This window comes from Melanaphis sacchari, unplaced genomic scaffold, assembly GCF_002803265.2.
Source record: "Melanaphis sacchari strain LSU unplaced genomic scaffold, SCAv2.0 Contig0_pilon_pilon, whole genome shotgun sequence".
In the NCBI taxonomy this organism is placed as follows: domain Eukaryota; kingdom Metazoa; phylum Arthropoda; class Insecta; order Hemiptera; family Aphididae; genus Melanaphis; species Melanaphis sacchari.
The window spans coordinates 23,217,558-23,234,076 of NW_020270366.1; the positions used below are offsets into that span (position 1 = coordinate 23,217,558).

The window sequence follows — 16,519 nt, forward strand, 5'->3', positions numbered from 1 at the left end:
AGGCCTGTCACCACGATAAAATAATAAGTGTCGCTGCAATGCTCTCTGTATATACAGACAGCTTTGTGGCCATGGAAACGGTATGACTATTCTAGTTAGCTAATAATAACGTTGTTCTCACCTCGACGCCGGAAACAATGTCGAAATAATCGTCGTCCTATTACTTTAGTTTATTCAACTACGGATTATTTTGCAATATTATATTGGACTCGTACAACCTCTTTTAACTCTTGTCGAAAATTGTATGTGAATAAACTTACAATTATATTTATTATTGTTTTATTATTCAGACGCGAGATGATAATACTATTATGAAATCATTTTAATCTCTTTTTTTTGTCCCCTCCAATTCGATATATAAATATAATTTATTTGACGTCAATTTTTAACAACACAAATAATTGTATACATGTTTAAATTATTATCAAACAGAAAAAATAAATTAACTATCATTGTTATGCTTAACTTATGTATTTATTTTAATTTAAAATTTTTGAATTCTAAGTGCTTATACAGTATAGGTACACTTTAGTTCTATAGATAATTTTTTTAAATATGTTTAACGGTATTTAAGGGCTTAGCGACCACATTACTACTTAATTGAAGTATTTTGTGAAAGATTTAAAATTTTACAAACCTACAGCATCATGTTAACAATAAATAATTCTAAATAAGATTAGTAAAAGTATCCTATATGTAATTCTTAACTATGGTAGTTAATATGAATCTGTGAATAATACTATAATATATAAATCTAGAAAAAAAACGACAGATAACAATAAAAATATCATTTGATTGTATTCCAATGGCCGTTAGGCTATAGCTATAACCTTAATGATATAATTATACGAAACAATTATTTAATAATGCGAAATTCCCATCTACCTACAAATTTTTAATACAGTTGTAATATATTATGTAGAATCCTTCATTACATCGACAGTAGAAAACATCAAAAAAACCAATAAATAGACATGCTTACAGTAAATGCTATAGTTACATCTATTGTTACCGTAAAAATATTACAGTAGTTACTTAAACAAGTCATGATATTTTATAATAATCATTCAAAAATTATTCAAATAGTTTTCTGACAAAGACATTTTGTTTTATATTACCAGGAGTTCATACAATAGTTGTTTTGCATATTTAACTATTTTTTGAGTTAGGAAATGCATATTTTATTACATTTTCAATTAAATATTTTATTTAAATTTTTAAACTTAAATATATAATTTTTTTTTTTTTTAATATTTTTAAAACAGAACCATTGAAAAATACATCTTCAAAAATGTGGTGTATGTGAATGTAATAAAGAAAAATAAACAGTTTTTTCAAAACTTCATTAAGCAAAACTAATCAATTTATAAGCGTAGAAATTATAGAAATAGTTAAATATAAATAAATTCAGAGTTTAATAGGAAAATATAGAAACTATTTAATTCTAATGATTATAAAATAGTAAAGATCGTAAGAGATAAATAATAATTATTATTAGGGAACAGATTTTAATTTAAATAAATATTTTTATGTAATTTTAACATCGGAATGTTTTCGATGCATGTATATTGTACATTGTATAGTGCATACATTTCATTTAATTTTGTATAAGCTGATGCTAATTTTACTATAAATATTTGTATTTTTAAATATTTTGGAATAATTTAATATTTAAATATTTTAAAAAATTAGGAAAATTGATCACTGTACCATTTAAACCATGTTTGTTATGTTTTGAAGAACCAAATAAATGCAACCACAAAACTATATGTCAATTATTTAATAATGCAATAGGTGTTTTTTATCCGAGTGTTATAATACACTTTTACTTTTAACTGACGCCATATCGTGTATGTGTAAAGCAGAAAAGGTGTTGGACACATTTTGTCTAAGAATGATACAATTAACTTGTCTAGTACATGGTTTCCGTTGTGTGGCAGATACAATTCAATTTCAATTTCCTGAGGTTGATTCATCAATTTTCAACGTAAAAAAAAATATTTTTATAAGTGTCAAGTCTTGTACAGACATTTTTAAAGATGTATATCTAGATTTAAACCAGCTTCCTGGACCTATTATAGCTCAGTGGTTACCAACTATTTTATATTATTCGAATACATTTTAAAAGATTAAAAATGTTACTTTAAATTTAGATTCTGATGCTGCTATCGCAATAAAAAACTATTGATCTCGTGGAGAGTAAAATTTTACGAAACAATTAAGCATTTATTTCTGCTAATTTTGGATTATTAGTTAATACTTTTTCAAAATTAGAAACTCCTAAAATATCATTAATCAAGATTTTAGAAATAATTAAAGATGCCATGAAACAATTGGGGCAAATTCCTGGAGAAATTAGAGTTTTAACCAATTTAAAATTACAAAATACATTGAAAATAACCTAGGTTTTAACGCTGTAATGTTGATAAGAATAAAACAACAAAAATTAATTCAGAAATAGAATAAAAATCTAAAAGAATTAACGTAAATAAAATAATATTCTAAATACATATTTATTACGTAATAAACAAATATATATTTAAATATTTTTTAATTTTATATTATATTAAAATCCATTTCCTAATTATTATTATATTTAAATTACATTTTAAAGGCAATTATGATTATATTAAAAATAATCATTACTTTAAAGGTGACACTCGGAGCCCCTTATCCACCGACAACTTTGTTTATAAATATACGATCATGTTACATTAATTACTTATTATAAAAATAATATACGTTAATTTTTAAAACAATTTATGGATAATAAAATAACATAAAATAATTCGCATAATTTGTACAATTCTCAACATTATAAATTATATTCCATTTTTTAAAACGATAATGTTAATAATTAATTTAATTAAAATAGTGTTGTTTTTTTTTTTTTTAGCTTTAATTGCTACCAAACTCATAAAAAATATTTTAATTCGAGAGCAAAATAATTGAAAAATAAGGATAATAATATATATTATACTCTTTAATTTATACATTTATGTAATTTTTAATTTATTCAAAATAACAATTTCCCTAAACTTGTTTCAAAAGTTATTAATGCTATTAATGCAGCAGTTGTCGCAAAAAGGAAAATATGAACTCATAAAGCATAGCGGTGGCAGACATGACCAATTTTGTGTATGCGTAAAACATTAAATATCATATGGAATTCAAAAGAAGTACTTCACATTGAAATAAAAATGAAAAAATATGAAACAAAAGACAATCAACTTCTAATAAATAGGTTTATTATAGTGCATTAGTGTTATAAGCTATTACAAAGCTATTATATATTATTATTTAATTCATAATATACTTTGACTTTAAAGTATTAAACTATAGACTATGTTTTATAATTTATAAATAAAATATTATTAACTCTTTAAATAAACACGAATTTTTAAAATTAATTACAGTCAATACTGTCAAGCCAACTTTAAAATGCACGTATGTTAATTAAATGTGATGAAAAACGAACAACACAATTACTTTATAACAACAAAAACGATTACTTTCGGCTCACGTGGTCAATCGAAATCTTGTCCACAATCAAAATAAAGAATTAAGTATTATATGATGTTCTCTTTCGACGAGTAAACTAATTATTTTAAACAGTTAAACAATACCTATAAAAGATAACTAGTATGTACCAGTCCAATTAGGCCATTTGGTACAAAAATCATTAATTAATTGTTGTTTTTTTTTTTACTGTACGATAAAGCCATACATATTAAACCCTTACTTATTATTTATTGAACAACTAAACTCAGTAAAATTATGAATAAAAATGTGTTAGTAACAACTCTTAAACATGTATATGTATATGTAAATATTATATTTAAAACTCAAAATCTGTCAAAACTAGTTTCTTCAAATACCTTTAGTCAATTCTGATTTTGAATAGTTACATTATGCAAACATAAATGTCCTAAATCTAAATTCAACTTTAATATTATCCTTCCTATCTAATTTACTTTCCGCAAAAATTGATAGCCCTGAATCACTATCTCGTATTTCTTTCAATGTTCCCTGTCGTCGTACACAATTATCTTTTCCATTCCATATTCCATTCTCCTCCTCAGCCTACTATCAAAATTCTTCGATCGTCCGTCTTAATTATGTACATTGCAAATACTGGCCTTATTTTTTCCTCTAAATTTTGAGCCTTGTTTCTCTAAGCATTTTCTTGTTATTATTATTATATATTATTTATTATTATTATCATATTCAAAACTAATGGGTTCGTCCCGTAATGTAAACTAAACTAAAATAAAATAAAATATCTAAGACAGTATTACACTCAAATAAAAACTTATATTTTGATAAGTTATGCAATAAGTGAATTCTGAGATGTATTTTTAATTTAAGATCACTAAATTTTTGCGATTTAGTAACTTTACTAAAATATACGTTTGAATTAAAAATAATAGTACATAGTATTTATACTATTTAAAGCACATTATATTAAATTATTTATAGTTTCAACCAATAAAAAAACCTTAGGTCTTTGAACCTAATTGATCATCAAAGAAAATTAAAAAATTTTTGAAATCAAACCCCCATCGTAACTTATTTGTCTAAACTAAAAAATATGGTTTGCAACATTGTTACCCCATTTTACAATAATATGCAAATAAATTAAGTGATTTAATCATTATGAAAAATGTAATTTATTTTCAATTTAACTAATGTTGTATTCTGTGCTAATGTTGTCTGATCCCTTATAGTAGTACATTTGTGTGTATGTTTTTATGTAGTTAGTGGTGGCTAAATAATATGTTATATCACAAAAATTAGTATGGAACCAATGTAAAAAAAATGCAATTATAAAATGGTAACCATGGAAACTACGAAAGTATATAGCTATAACCTATTCTAAAAATATACTGCAACTTGCAAGTGGATAATTATGACTATTGGTATATTTTTTACATACTGTACAGATTTTATTTCAACGGTCATGCTAAAACATTGTAATTAATTTAAAAAGTTTAAACATGCTTTTATGTAAATTATATTCAAATATACGTTAGTAGAATTATCTACTAGCCTTAATTAATTTTCGTTTTTTCGACAAATTTTACTACTAATAATATCAGGTATAAATCCTGTATCTAACAAATATTTTCTACTGGTTTTATGAGTAACTGTACTTTTTTTTTCATGATTTAACCGAAGACCAATGTCGAACTGCCTTATACATTTTTTCAATCCTCATCATTTGTTGTATAAACAAGATCACAGACGGTGTTTCAGTGTTTGACCTTCTATAAAATATAAGTGTGCTTTCAACGTGATATAATAAATAATGTGTATATTTATATATATAATATAACAATTAATAATGCATTATTAACTATAGTGTGATTAGTGATTACTGAAAGTCACTCTTTCACGAAACTTTATTTTATTCGACGACATAATGCTGTATTTAAAAGTATTGAACATTTTAATAATAGAAAATACTAACAATTGCATATTATGATTGTGTATTTAAGGAATGAATGAACAATATTTCAGATATATAAAATACAAAAAAAACAATTTATTGAGTATAATAATAAATCAGAGTATGATTAATAAACCAAAATGCTAGACAGTAAGCCACAACTATATCAATATCATAGACTGGCTTACTGAAAGTATATATATTATACATACATTAGGTTCACTCTGTCTTCATTCAGCTTTAACATCAACAATAATATTATTTTTTTTTAATAAAAAAACAAAACATGACATAAAATTATAAAATTAATCTACGTATAATTACGTTTGTTTAAATTTTTTATTTTAACCATATTATTATAAGTATAATATGATAATAATCTTTGTAGTCGTAGTCAAAGGGACAAAATTGTTCAAATACCATTCGGAAATCAAAATTGTGTACACGGAATATAGACATTTTAAATTTATATATGATGTTGTTCTATCTTTATGTATTTTACAGGACAGTTATAAAATATGCAGATTTTCTGAATGGAAAATGCAAAAGTTATTACATTTTGATTACCCATCATATTGTAATATATGATTTCCTGTGTATTAATGCGAATTTCTAGGTTGGTAATTTAAATTATAAAATAAATAATTTCATATAATAGGAAATAACATACAACTGAAAGATGATTACACAACAGCATATATGGGTATACTCAAAATTAATATATCCACCAATTCTTATTTAGCTGGATATTCAATAAAATGTTGGCAATAATAAATGTGTGTAGTTTATGTAGAAAAATCATTTCCAACGTAGCAATTTTACATTTTAATATCAAGGTTACTTATGTGAATATTATATTACACATCATAATACACAAATATAATCCTAGTAAATGCACACACACACACACACACACACACACACACACACACACACACATACATATATATTAAATATAATAAATTTTATAAATTTATTCAAACAATTTAAATTATCAAAGTGTTTTTCTATAACGTGTTTGACACTTTCAATTTTAAAGGCCAACTAAATATATACTAACCAGTAATTTACCTAAATCGAAGTAAAATTAACGTGATTTAAAAAAAAAAAAAGTTACGAATATACATAATATTTGTAATCGTAAAATAAGTTTATTTTAATAAATACTATTCCATTATTAAACTTGTGCTATGTTTTCTCTTAACACATATTTGCTTCCATGTATTTATAATATCCCTATCCTAAGTACAATCGACCAACAACCATTCGACCTATAATTTAACGAATTGTATTAACATGTATTTTATTTTATAATTTTAAGACATCTTTGTCCCAATTATTTTACTGATAGTTGTGTAAAAAGTAATTTTGTACATATATCAAACAAATCATTAATAATGTAAATAAATCAGTCACAAAATGTATTAATTTTAATTAATTTTGAGTTTCAACACTTAAACAGTTAATTTACAGTAAATTACTACGGGTTTTTCCGGCTTTTATACGGTCATCAATAGATGTATAATAATGCGTTTATTTTTTTATTTTTAGTAATAGAACTTTAAGCTTAATTTTTTTTTTATTTCCTGCCTATATATACACATATGACATTTTTTGTTAATTGTATAGATATTTAAATGATATACTAATTGGACAACTTTATTGGGTATTATTTTGATAATATTTAATAATATGTTGAATATTTTTCAAACATTTTTGTATAAATTGATAAACCCTGCTATGTAATACACTAATAAAATAAAAAAATGTATTTTTAAGATTCCATGTTAGTGGAGATTCATTAAAAATTTCTGACTTTCATTCTCAGAATAGTTTTACTCTTAAGACTAGCAAACATTTAGTTCAAGTGCACTTTATTTTTATTTAAACCATATTTTTTTAACTAAATTATTTTTGAAATATTCTTATAATATGATTAAATATGTATAGTAATTAGCACATATTATTATACAATATTAGAGTATGTATAGAAAATAAATAGTGGCTTAATATTAGATCAATTAAATAATACTTTAAGAAAATATACTTTTATTAGATAACTATTAACTGTTATTAAACATGAAAATATAATACTATGATGTAAAATAAATAATTTAATAGATCTTTAGCTAAACAAATTAAATTAAAAAGTAAATTTTTCATAACGTTAAACCAATAATTGTTGATTTCTGTGGTAGTCAAACTAATGATGTTAACTAGTCTCAAGTTGCTTTTGTTTTTACGACAAGTATGCGTGATGTAATTTTCATGAAACATTTAACAAGTTATTTTTAAATATGACAGTCATTCTGTAAGGGTACGCGTGATACTACCTACTTATTATTTTTTTTTGTTTACTATTGAAAATCATGCACATTTTTTTAAATGTTTATACAGTTTCTATTTAGCTCTATTTATTTACTTTTATAGATGGATTTTTTTTTTTTTTTTTGTTGAAATACTTTTCATAACATTTTTAACTATATTTATTAGTTATTACCATAATATAAAAATATCGAATTTTTGTCATTATTAAAAACTAATCATACTTTTTTCTGTTTACGGTATTAACTAATAACCCAAACCAGTTAGTGGAACATATTTTGGTGCATATTATATTATAATGTACAGTATAATATTATAATTTCATTATATATTATTAAATGTGTATTTGTAAATTAATAAAATATATGTATAATTTTTAATAACACTATACATTTATACCCATCATGAAATATTGTATCCGAGAAACAATACAACGGAATGCAAATTATTATCATCCTATATATGTATAAACAAAGAAACAAATGAATGTTTGTAAAATATGTGAGTATATTCCATGCCTAATACCTATACGATATATTATCTATCATTAAACTTATACTAATAAAAGACGAATGTTCTACTGACAATATATTTAAAATAGATAATTAATTATACTGCGATTCACACATGTCATTTTAGATAAATGAAAAATACTTGAAATGCACGTTTTATTCAGAATATGTGATATTTATTTTAAATATTACTGTTACCACTTATACAAAAAAAAAAATAATAAGTAAGATTAAAAAATAAAATAAAAATAGCTTCCTATAGATCCAGAAATATGTTATACTATACAGCAAATGATTTTTATCTTAATGTAGAAAGTATTCACTTATTTCGTTAAAATTCTTGATTTTTAAATTTATATTGTATAATTTTAAAAACAATAAAATAATACATGGATAAAAGATTATTTAAATAATCTATTTTGGTGATATCAAAATAATATTCAAATTTTCTAGTTATTTCCTACTATTTTGTTTTACCAATAATTTACATGTTGGTTTTTGATATATTTATGTATTACCTGAGTATATTTATATATATATTTAAATATTTTTAATATAAAACAATCATTTTTACACAAATTATTTACTGTAAAAATGTTGTACATATACTATTGCTTAATAAAAATCATAAAAAAATATTCATATTTTTAAAAAAATACAAAAACTTATTGGAAAAATTGTAGTATTTAAATACTTTTAACTTAATTTATAACTTATAAGTTACTTATATGTATTATACTTATTAATTAATCGTTATTTGTATATATTAAAAATAAAAATATTCCAAAAAATATTCTATTACATTTTAAATAATATTAAATATGTACGAATATATTTGTATTTATAAAATTAACAAATTTGAAAAATTAGAATAATAATAATTGTAATTTTTTTAATGTTCATTTTGCAATCAAAAATGGAATAAAAATTATTTTTAAATTTTTTAGTGTGATTTGTGGACCTAACGTTTTATAATAGTTTAGGTACATTTATGCTTGGATATATATAAATAAATAATAACAATATACATTTTATAATATTAATCATGAAAATATTTAATAGTATATTATAATATTTCATTATAATGCTTCATAATATCATTATTATTTATTAATGACAATTTTTAGACTATTAAAATGATGGTTAAAGAACATAATTGACCTACCAAAATTAAGATTATTATTATTATTAAATTATGAACCTATGGTATAACCAATCTATAGTATTATTAGTTTATATGTCAATCAATAAATTGTAGTATTTGTTTTTATGTGTTGCTATTAGAATAAAAAAAATATCTGTGTATTGTAACGTGATTGGATATTCAATAAATGAAGGTACACTCTTACACTTTTTTTTTATTTTTCTGTTTTATTGCAAGTTATTTTATTGTAGCTTATAGGATATTTATTAACTACTAATACCTAAAGGCTAAAAGTGAAAAATATGTTATCATTATATTCTATATATTTTACCCCCTGTATTTGTATATGAATACAATAATAATTACATCATTTCATGATATAAGATCGTACCTAATTAAAAATTCAATTTAAAAAGGTAGAAGTGGATATCACTTCACAGTTCACACTACAATAGGTTTCCAGTGGGTTACTCTAATGGATGAATTAAATTTAAATTCAATAATATAGCGTAGTATACAAAAAACGATACTGAGCGCCAATCTGTCTATCAGTCAATAATGTCTATATCACTATCAGGTTATTTCATGATATATTTTTTGAAATTACGATTAAATTAATTATTTATTTTGCTATTAGTTGGTTTATTAAATTTGTATCTAAAATAATTGAGTTTATTTTATTATTAATATTTAGCTGTTATAATAATATAATATATTTTATTTCATATATTATTGTTTATTGAATCAATATTACACTTCACTCCTTAAAATTATGTGAATAATTTCATAGTGTAAATAAGAATGGCTTAAAATTAATAAAAATATTTTGAAAATGTCATTGTACGTTTAATAAAATATATAATATACGTCATTCAGAAAATGTTTAGAAAGATTTTACTTGAGACTACGTTTATCACTGCTTATACTTTCATAAAAAAAATTATTTGTAGGTACAAACTCGGTTAACATTTCCTCAAAATACAACAATAAAGAGTGTAAGTAATGTATTGTTTTTGTGATATTATTATTTGACTCACATTTTTATGTTAAATGTTAAATGTTTTTGTTTTTAATATTATTTTGAATCAGATAGGTAATCGCGTTATGGGGTGGGTCTAAAGAGGTGTTTCCTTTTAATGGTGGCAATTATTTTCCCATTTATTATTCGTGTATATTTGTGTTGTATGGAAACGATTTACCATAAAGAATTTCTTGGCATGGAACAAAATATAAACATATAAATGTTTTAAAATATACCAAAGACAGCTCTTTATGATGTATAAATACTCTTAATTGCATTTCATCATTCAAAGAAACCATGTATACACATTACGTATATAATATTATTATAGATATATTACCTCTACCTTTTTATATATTTATACTTACATAATTATATATATATGAGCATACACGTTTAGCACCCCAGGCCCTGACGCTTTTCCAACAGTTTGCTTAAATATAATTTATATTGATCATTTATAGTCGTTAAATTCATCAGTGATGATAATATTGTCATTAATATGCAATGAATAGTAGTGTTAAGACTTTCTGTATATATTGCTATCTTATTCTCTTCCCTTGTTCCACTCCTTCTCTTATATATTCTCTACTAGTGCGTATAGTGCAATAACCAGTAGTATATACAGTACTAGGGAGATATATATTTATAAAATGAGTATAGGAACTAAAATTCTATATCAATCAATAATTGTTTTATGTTGTCAACAATGTCAACGCTTTGATTGAACTTAATTCGAACAATACAATACAATAACTGGGAAAACAATTTAAATTCCATACTTACAAATGGTTCGAAATGTAAGATAGTATATAGGTATAAAATATTGATTATTGATTATTAGATATGTAGGTACTATAAGTGACAATAGTTTTTAACAAAACAAAATAAAAAATGATATTAATTATCATCTTATTATCATAACAATAATATTTTTTATGAGACATATTTATTATTATAGGTATCTAAAGGTAAATTCTTATCAGTTTTTTTAATAATAATATTATTGATTATAAATACTAGTTATAACTTACGATAAATGTTCAACGAAATAATTCACTTAACTCAATTAATAATACAGAGTATTAAAAATTCTACGGATGATGAGAATTAAAAATAGTTTCTCTCCCTGTTTCATTACTTCTTAAAGAACTAGAAAAATCTTTTCAACTTATTGTAATTATAAAAAAAAAAAAAAAAAACGTAAAAAAATTAAATAAGTTAAATTTATTCTTTTTCTCTAATACTCATCCAATAAATGTTGACTTTGGTTCTTCTAGTCATGAGCATAGTCTGTTCTCTGCTCTTAGTGACAATATTATATAAATATTAGAATGCGTCATTATCCTAAAAAAGTAATTACTAATTAAAGAAAGTATTTCTTAAAAGTTCTGGTTTTAAGAAATAAAAGTTCTTTGAGACAAAAATTAACTAAATTAATAATATTTAGAAATCTTTAAAAATTAAATTTAAATTAGTTTTTATGTTTAAAATATAAATAACATAAATATATCCTATTTTGTTTTGAATTTGTATTTGTTTCCCATTTTCCACATTACTTATTTACATGGGCGATCCTGGGTATTTTTCGAAGGGGGGGAATTCATTTAGAAAATTAATGAAGGTTTTTTTACACGTATTATTTAAAGTACATTATTATTATATGTCATTATTACATTAAATTATTACAATTGAGTATAACAAATTTAAAATTCTAGGGGGGTAATAGCCCCGTCATGCCCCTCTGAGGGTGCCCATGCTTATTTACCTATGTACCTATATAGGCTTATTTATAATAGGTATATATTTTGAAAGAATAACCACCTATTAGAGTATTATATTTTAATATCTTAAATTAAATATTTATCATTTGGTAATACTTTAATCAAAGTACGACTATTTTTATGCAATTTTTTAGAATATTGCTGTATCTACTTACGACAATAAATGGAAGTTGTATTTCATGCATTTTTGGGTATTCTTTAATGTTTGTAAAATAATTGTCACTTTTATTTTTAAAGGATTACTGAAGGAGTAAGTAGTAAGTACGATAAATTTATATATTAATGTGTCAATTTAAATTATTATTAATTTTGTGTATTTATTATTTTATCTATGTAAAACTACATCACTTTATAAGTAGACTTGTAAGTAAGTTCAAAGTCATCAAACTATTGACGCGTTAAGGTTCTTTAGTACGTTCACAAAATGGCAGTTATATTTTTTGCTCTTTAATGGTGAAACATTAGTAGCGTTCAAGACATTGTTCGTTTTCGTCTCACTACGTTTTTGGTATAAGCACAGATTCTGTAGTAAAAGCGCGCTCCAGTATTGTTTAATGTTTATCTATCCTATCTCAATGGAATACTTTTATTCAAATATTTTACCAAGTTGATAATAGAGTACCTTGTGATAGTGCACGACTTTGGACAATTTGTACGCGTTCATATTTCGTTGTCTATTACGGATGCACTGTAGCAGCCCGTAATTCAAAAATATTACTATCGGAAACTTTCAACAAGATAGTGATAAGATTGATAAAGAATTCAATAATAATATTTTCAATTACTAAAACTACATTTTATTATGGTGTTCAAGTGATTTTAATGGGCTATATTATACAATTCAATCATCATATAGGCGTGGTTGTGTTCAATTAATTATGTTATTGAATGACGGTCGTCAATAATATAATAGTTGAATGTATACGTGTATGAAATGATTGAAATGTACTTATAGCGATTAGTGATAGTGTAAAATAAATTGAGCCATTGTGATGGCTGACTGTCCCATAGCCCAGATCAACGAAGACGACGAGGACACCCAAGATAGAGTCAAAATTGAACTGCAAGGGTACCTAAATAAGTGGACAAACTTCTTACACGGCTGGCAAAAACGTTATTTTGTATTGAAGAACGGCACCTTGTTATACTTCAAATCACAATCAGAAACCGAATGTGGATGTCGCGGTGCGATAAGTCTATTAAAAGCAACTGTAAAAGTATGATAATTGGATAATTGATAGAGAATAGTGTTTAATTATTTAATTTATTTTTTGAAATTATACAGTAGTTTATTTTTATAGGTGCACGAAGTAGACGATTGCCGATTTGATGTGTCGCTAAACGATTGTGCTTGGTATTTGCGAGCTGACTCATCAGCAACTAAAAATCATTGGATCGATGTGATTGACTCACTTAAAGCTGAATCTGGATACGGCAGTGAAAATAATCTGAAGCGCAATGGCAGTTCACTTTCTATATTATCTAGTAATATGTCAACCATGTCACCAGTGTTTAAGAAAAACAAGGGCTTGCAAGATAAACTCAATGAACTTGTAGCATTTAGGGGTATTTTAATCAACCAAATTGATCGACTTCAAATGTATTTCGATACATGTTTAGCAGAATTTGCTTCTTCAAATGGTAATATAAATAACTATTAACTATAATACTTCTATCAATTTTTCTTGTATTTACTGTTATTTATTTAAATATAAAATAGAATAAATAATTTAAGTAACTACCTATAAAATATTTAAGCTAAATAGTTAGATTTGGTTTTCTTATTATGTTGTTTTATGTTGAATTGCATCAAATTTTAATTATACCTAGTAATTATTTATTAAATAGAAATTAAAGTTAAAATAAAATGAAATTGTAATTACTATATTTAGTAATGTAATTCATAGGTTTTATCTATAAAATTTAAAAAAAAATAAAAAAATATTTGGTAAGATAGGGCTCGGATTTTTATGCAAAAACTATTGATAAATATACATATATTTATGTACTCAAAAATTAAAAATATACAAAAACATTTTTTTATTGTGTGTTTTATAAAAAATATTAAAAAAAATTTAAATTTAAATATTAGTATTTAAAATGTGTATATAGCGTAAAAACTTATATTAATTATTGAACGATTACCATTATGATGTAACAAAATGTGTTTTTAAATTATCAAATTGAAAACTTCTACAATTGTCAAATAGCATCGTCTTCTACTTCGAAAAACTTCTTTCCACACCTGCTGACACAATGGATACGTATTTGAAACAAGAAATATCTTCCAAACAAGATTTTCATCATTGTTACTTATTTCTCTGCTTAAAATTCTAGAGTTTTTTAATTTATAATGATCAGATTTTTTAATAATACTTCCGATAGTTTAACTTAAGCAAATTCAATACCTCGTCCTTCTTTACTCAATTTATTTTCATTTTGAACCAATTCTAGGTTTTTTCTAAGATTAACACCTAATATGTTTCTAGACACTTAATGGTATCTGTTATGTATTAGAAATTTGAAAGAATTACTGAAAGTTCATTTTTTATCAAGTTAACATTAAATAATTGTTATGCATTTTGAATAGACTTTACATTATTTTGGTTATATGTCTCGACAACTTCTTTGTCTTTGTCAAAGTTCTTACCATAGTAAAAGGCAGCATCAAGCCACGTTTCTCGTTGGGTAATAATAGGTTGTGGTGGTAAACTTAAGTGTGAACATTTTTCTTTAAAAGTACTAACCCAAGTAGGTACTAATAAAAAAAACTTTTTCTCTATTGAATATTAACAAATCAATATTTAAGAATTTATCTCTAATAACTTCTAATAAACTATGAAGCCTGTAGGCCATACAAGTAATATGAATTAGTTTAGGATTAAATACCTTTAGCGCATGTCCAGATTTTACCATATAAGAAGCAGCATCTGTGGCATACAATAACACTTTATCATGCAATACTTTTTCAGGCCATAAAATACTTATTGAACCATTGAATAATTTCAAAATTGTTTGAAAATTTGTCTTTTCTAAGTTTTGTTAAATTTTCTGAAGAGAATCAATTATTACTCCTAAGACATATCCTTGACATCAATATTATTTTGGCTTAATTTTATGTTCCAGAAATCAGATTATGTATATTATATATTATATATTTATCTATATTTTTAATATAACACCCCTATTATTATTTGACGTTTTAATATGTCTATCGCCATAATTTTCTATACTAAAATATTTTGTTTTATTCGGTCAAATTATATTTGTCAGAAATATCAGTATATATAAATATATCAAACTTTGAATAAAATTTAAAATATTTTACTTAGTATTTATAAAATATGTACATTTTATGTATTTTTTATTTTAAAACTTTCAGTATAAACTATTTTAGTTCAACAATTATATATTTTATGTAATTATCCAGAAATATGCAATTATCATGCATTTTGATTCAAGTATGCAAAAAAAAAATTAATAGTAAAATGCCAGAATCTATGTACTACAAAATGCCAAGATATTATTTAATCAGAATTATTATAAGTCAATTGTAGAAGATTATGCATTTGTATAAAAATCCAGGCCCTAGTTATAACTTATTAATATTAGAGATAGAAAAATGCTTCAAGATGAGGTTTTAGATAACAAGTTTTAGTGAATAAAACTAAAAAACTAGTAAATTATTGTAAAGTTTATCAATTTATCTATCCATATAATCCAAATAAATTTATAGTAAAATATACATTTCTTACAGTGCTTTTATAGTTATATTTTATTTTCAGACTATCTATAGTATATTTTTAACTTTTTAGACTCTATGTAAAATTAGGCATTTTGAAATTCACCCGTTAGTTAATGTACCTAATAATGAGGCTCAAAAGCAGTATATTTATACTATATGATTTATAAACAATATAATAATTAATAGGTATATGGGTGTTCTCTGAGGAACACTATAAAACAATTCATCAGAGTACAGCATTCCCTTATCATTTTTAATGATAATGAATAAACTAATATTTTTAAAACATTGTACAAAGTTATTACAACATTTTTATTTTTTATCACAAAAGTATACTTTTTTAGTCATTATTAATATCAATTAATCAAAATAAATATTCTTAAGTTTAACAATTATTAAAAATTAAAAATCAAACTTGTTCAATAATTTAAGAATAATTTAATGATAATTTTAAAACCAAGCAATATTTAAAAAAATAAACATTCAATAAATTTTGATTTACTTGTATTTTATTATTTTCACACATTATCAATATGTAT

General features: G+C 23.4%; 1 protein-coding gene and 1 pseudogene across 1 annotated transcript; one reads left to right on the forward strand and one right to left on the reverse strand.

The window, feature by feature from the left end:
- The first annotated feature begins 12,995 nt into the window (after positions 1–12,995).
- On the forward strand, positions 12,996–13,904 carry LOC112596158 (collagen type IV alpha-3-binding protein-like). The gene is made up of 2 exons (XM_025341655.1): positions 12,996–13,452; positions 13,537–13,904. Exons 1-2 carry the CDS (start codon positions 13,228–13,230, stop codon positions 13,894–13,896), a joined length of 585 nt encoding a protein of 194 aa, XP_025197440.1. The 5' UTR covers positions 12,996–13,227; the 3' UTR covers positions 13,897–13,904.
- Positions 13,905–14,808: 904 nt separating this feature from the next.
- The window catches only part of LOC112600623, an 18,664-nt pseudogene continuing 16,953 nt past the window's right edge, over positions 14,809–16,519 (reverse strand).

Bases quoted from the DNA above. Each gene is read 5' to 3' on its own strand.
- LOC112596158 (XM_025341655.1), top strand. From the start codon at position 13,228: ATGGCTGACTGTCCCATAGCCCAGATCAACGAAGACGACGAGGACACC. The intron at 13,453-13,536 runs GTATGATAATTG...TTATTTTTATAG, and splicing joins TATTAAAAGCAACTGTAAAA to GTGCACGAAGTAGACGATTG.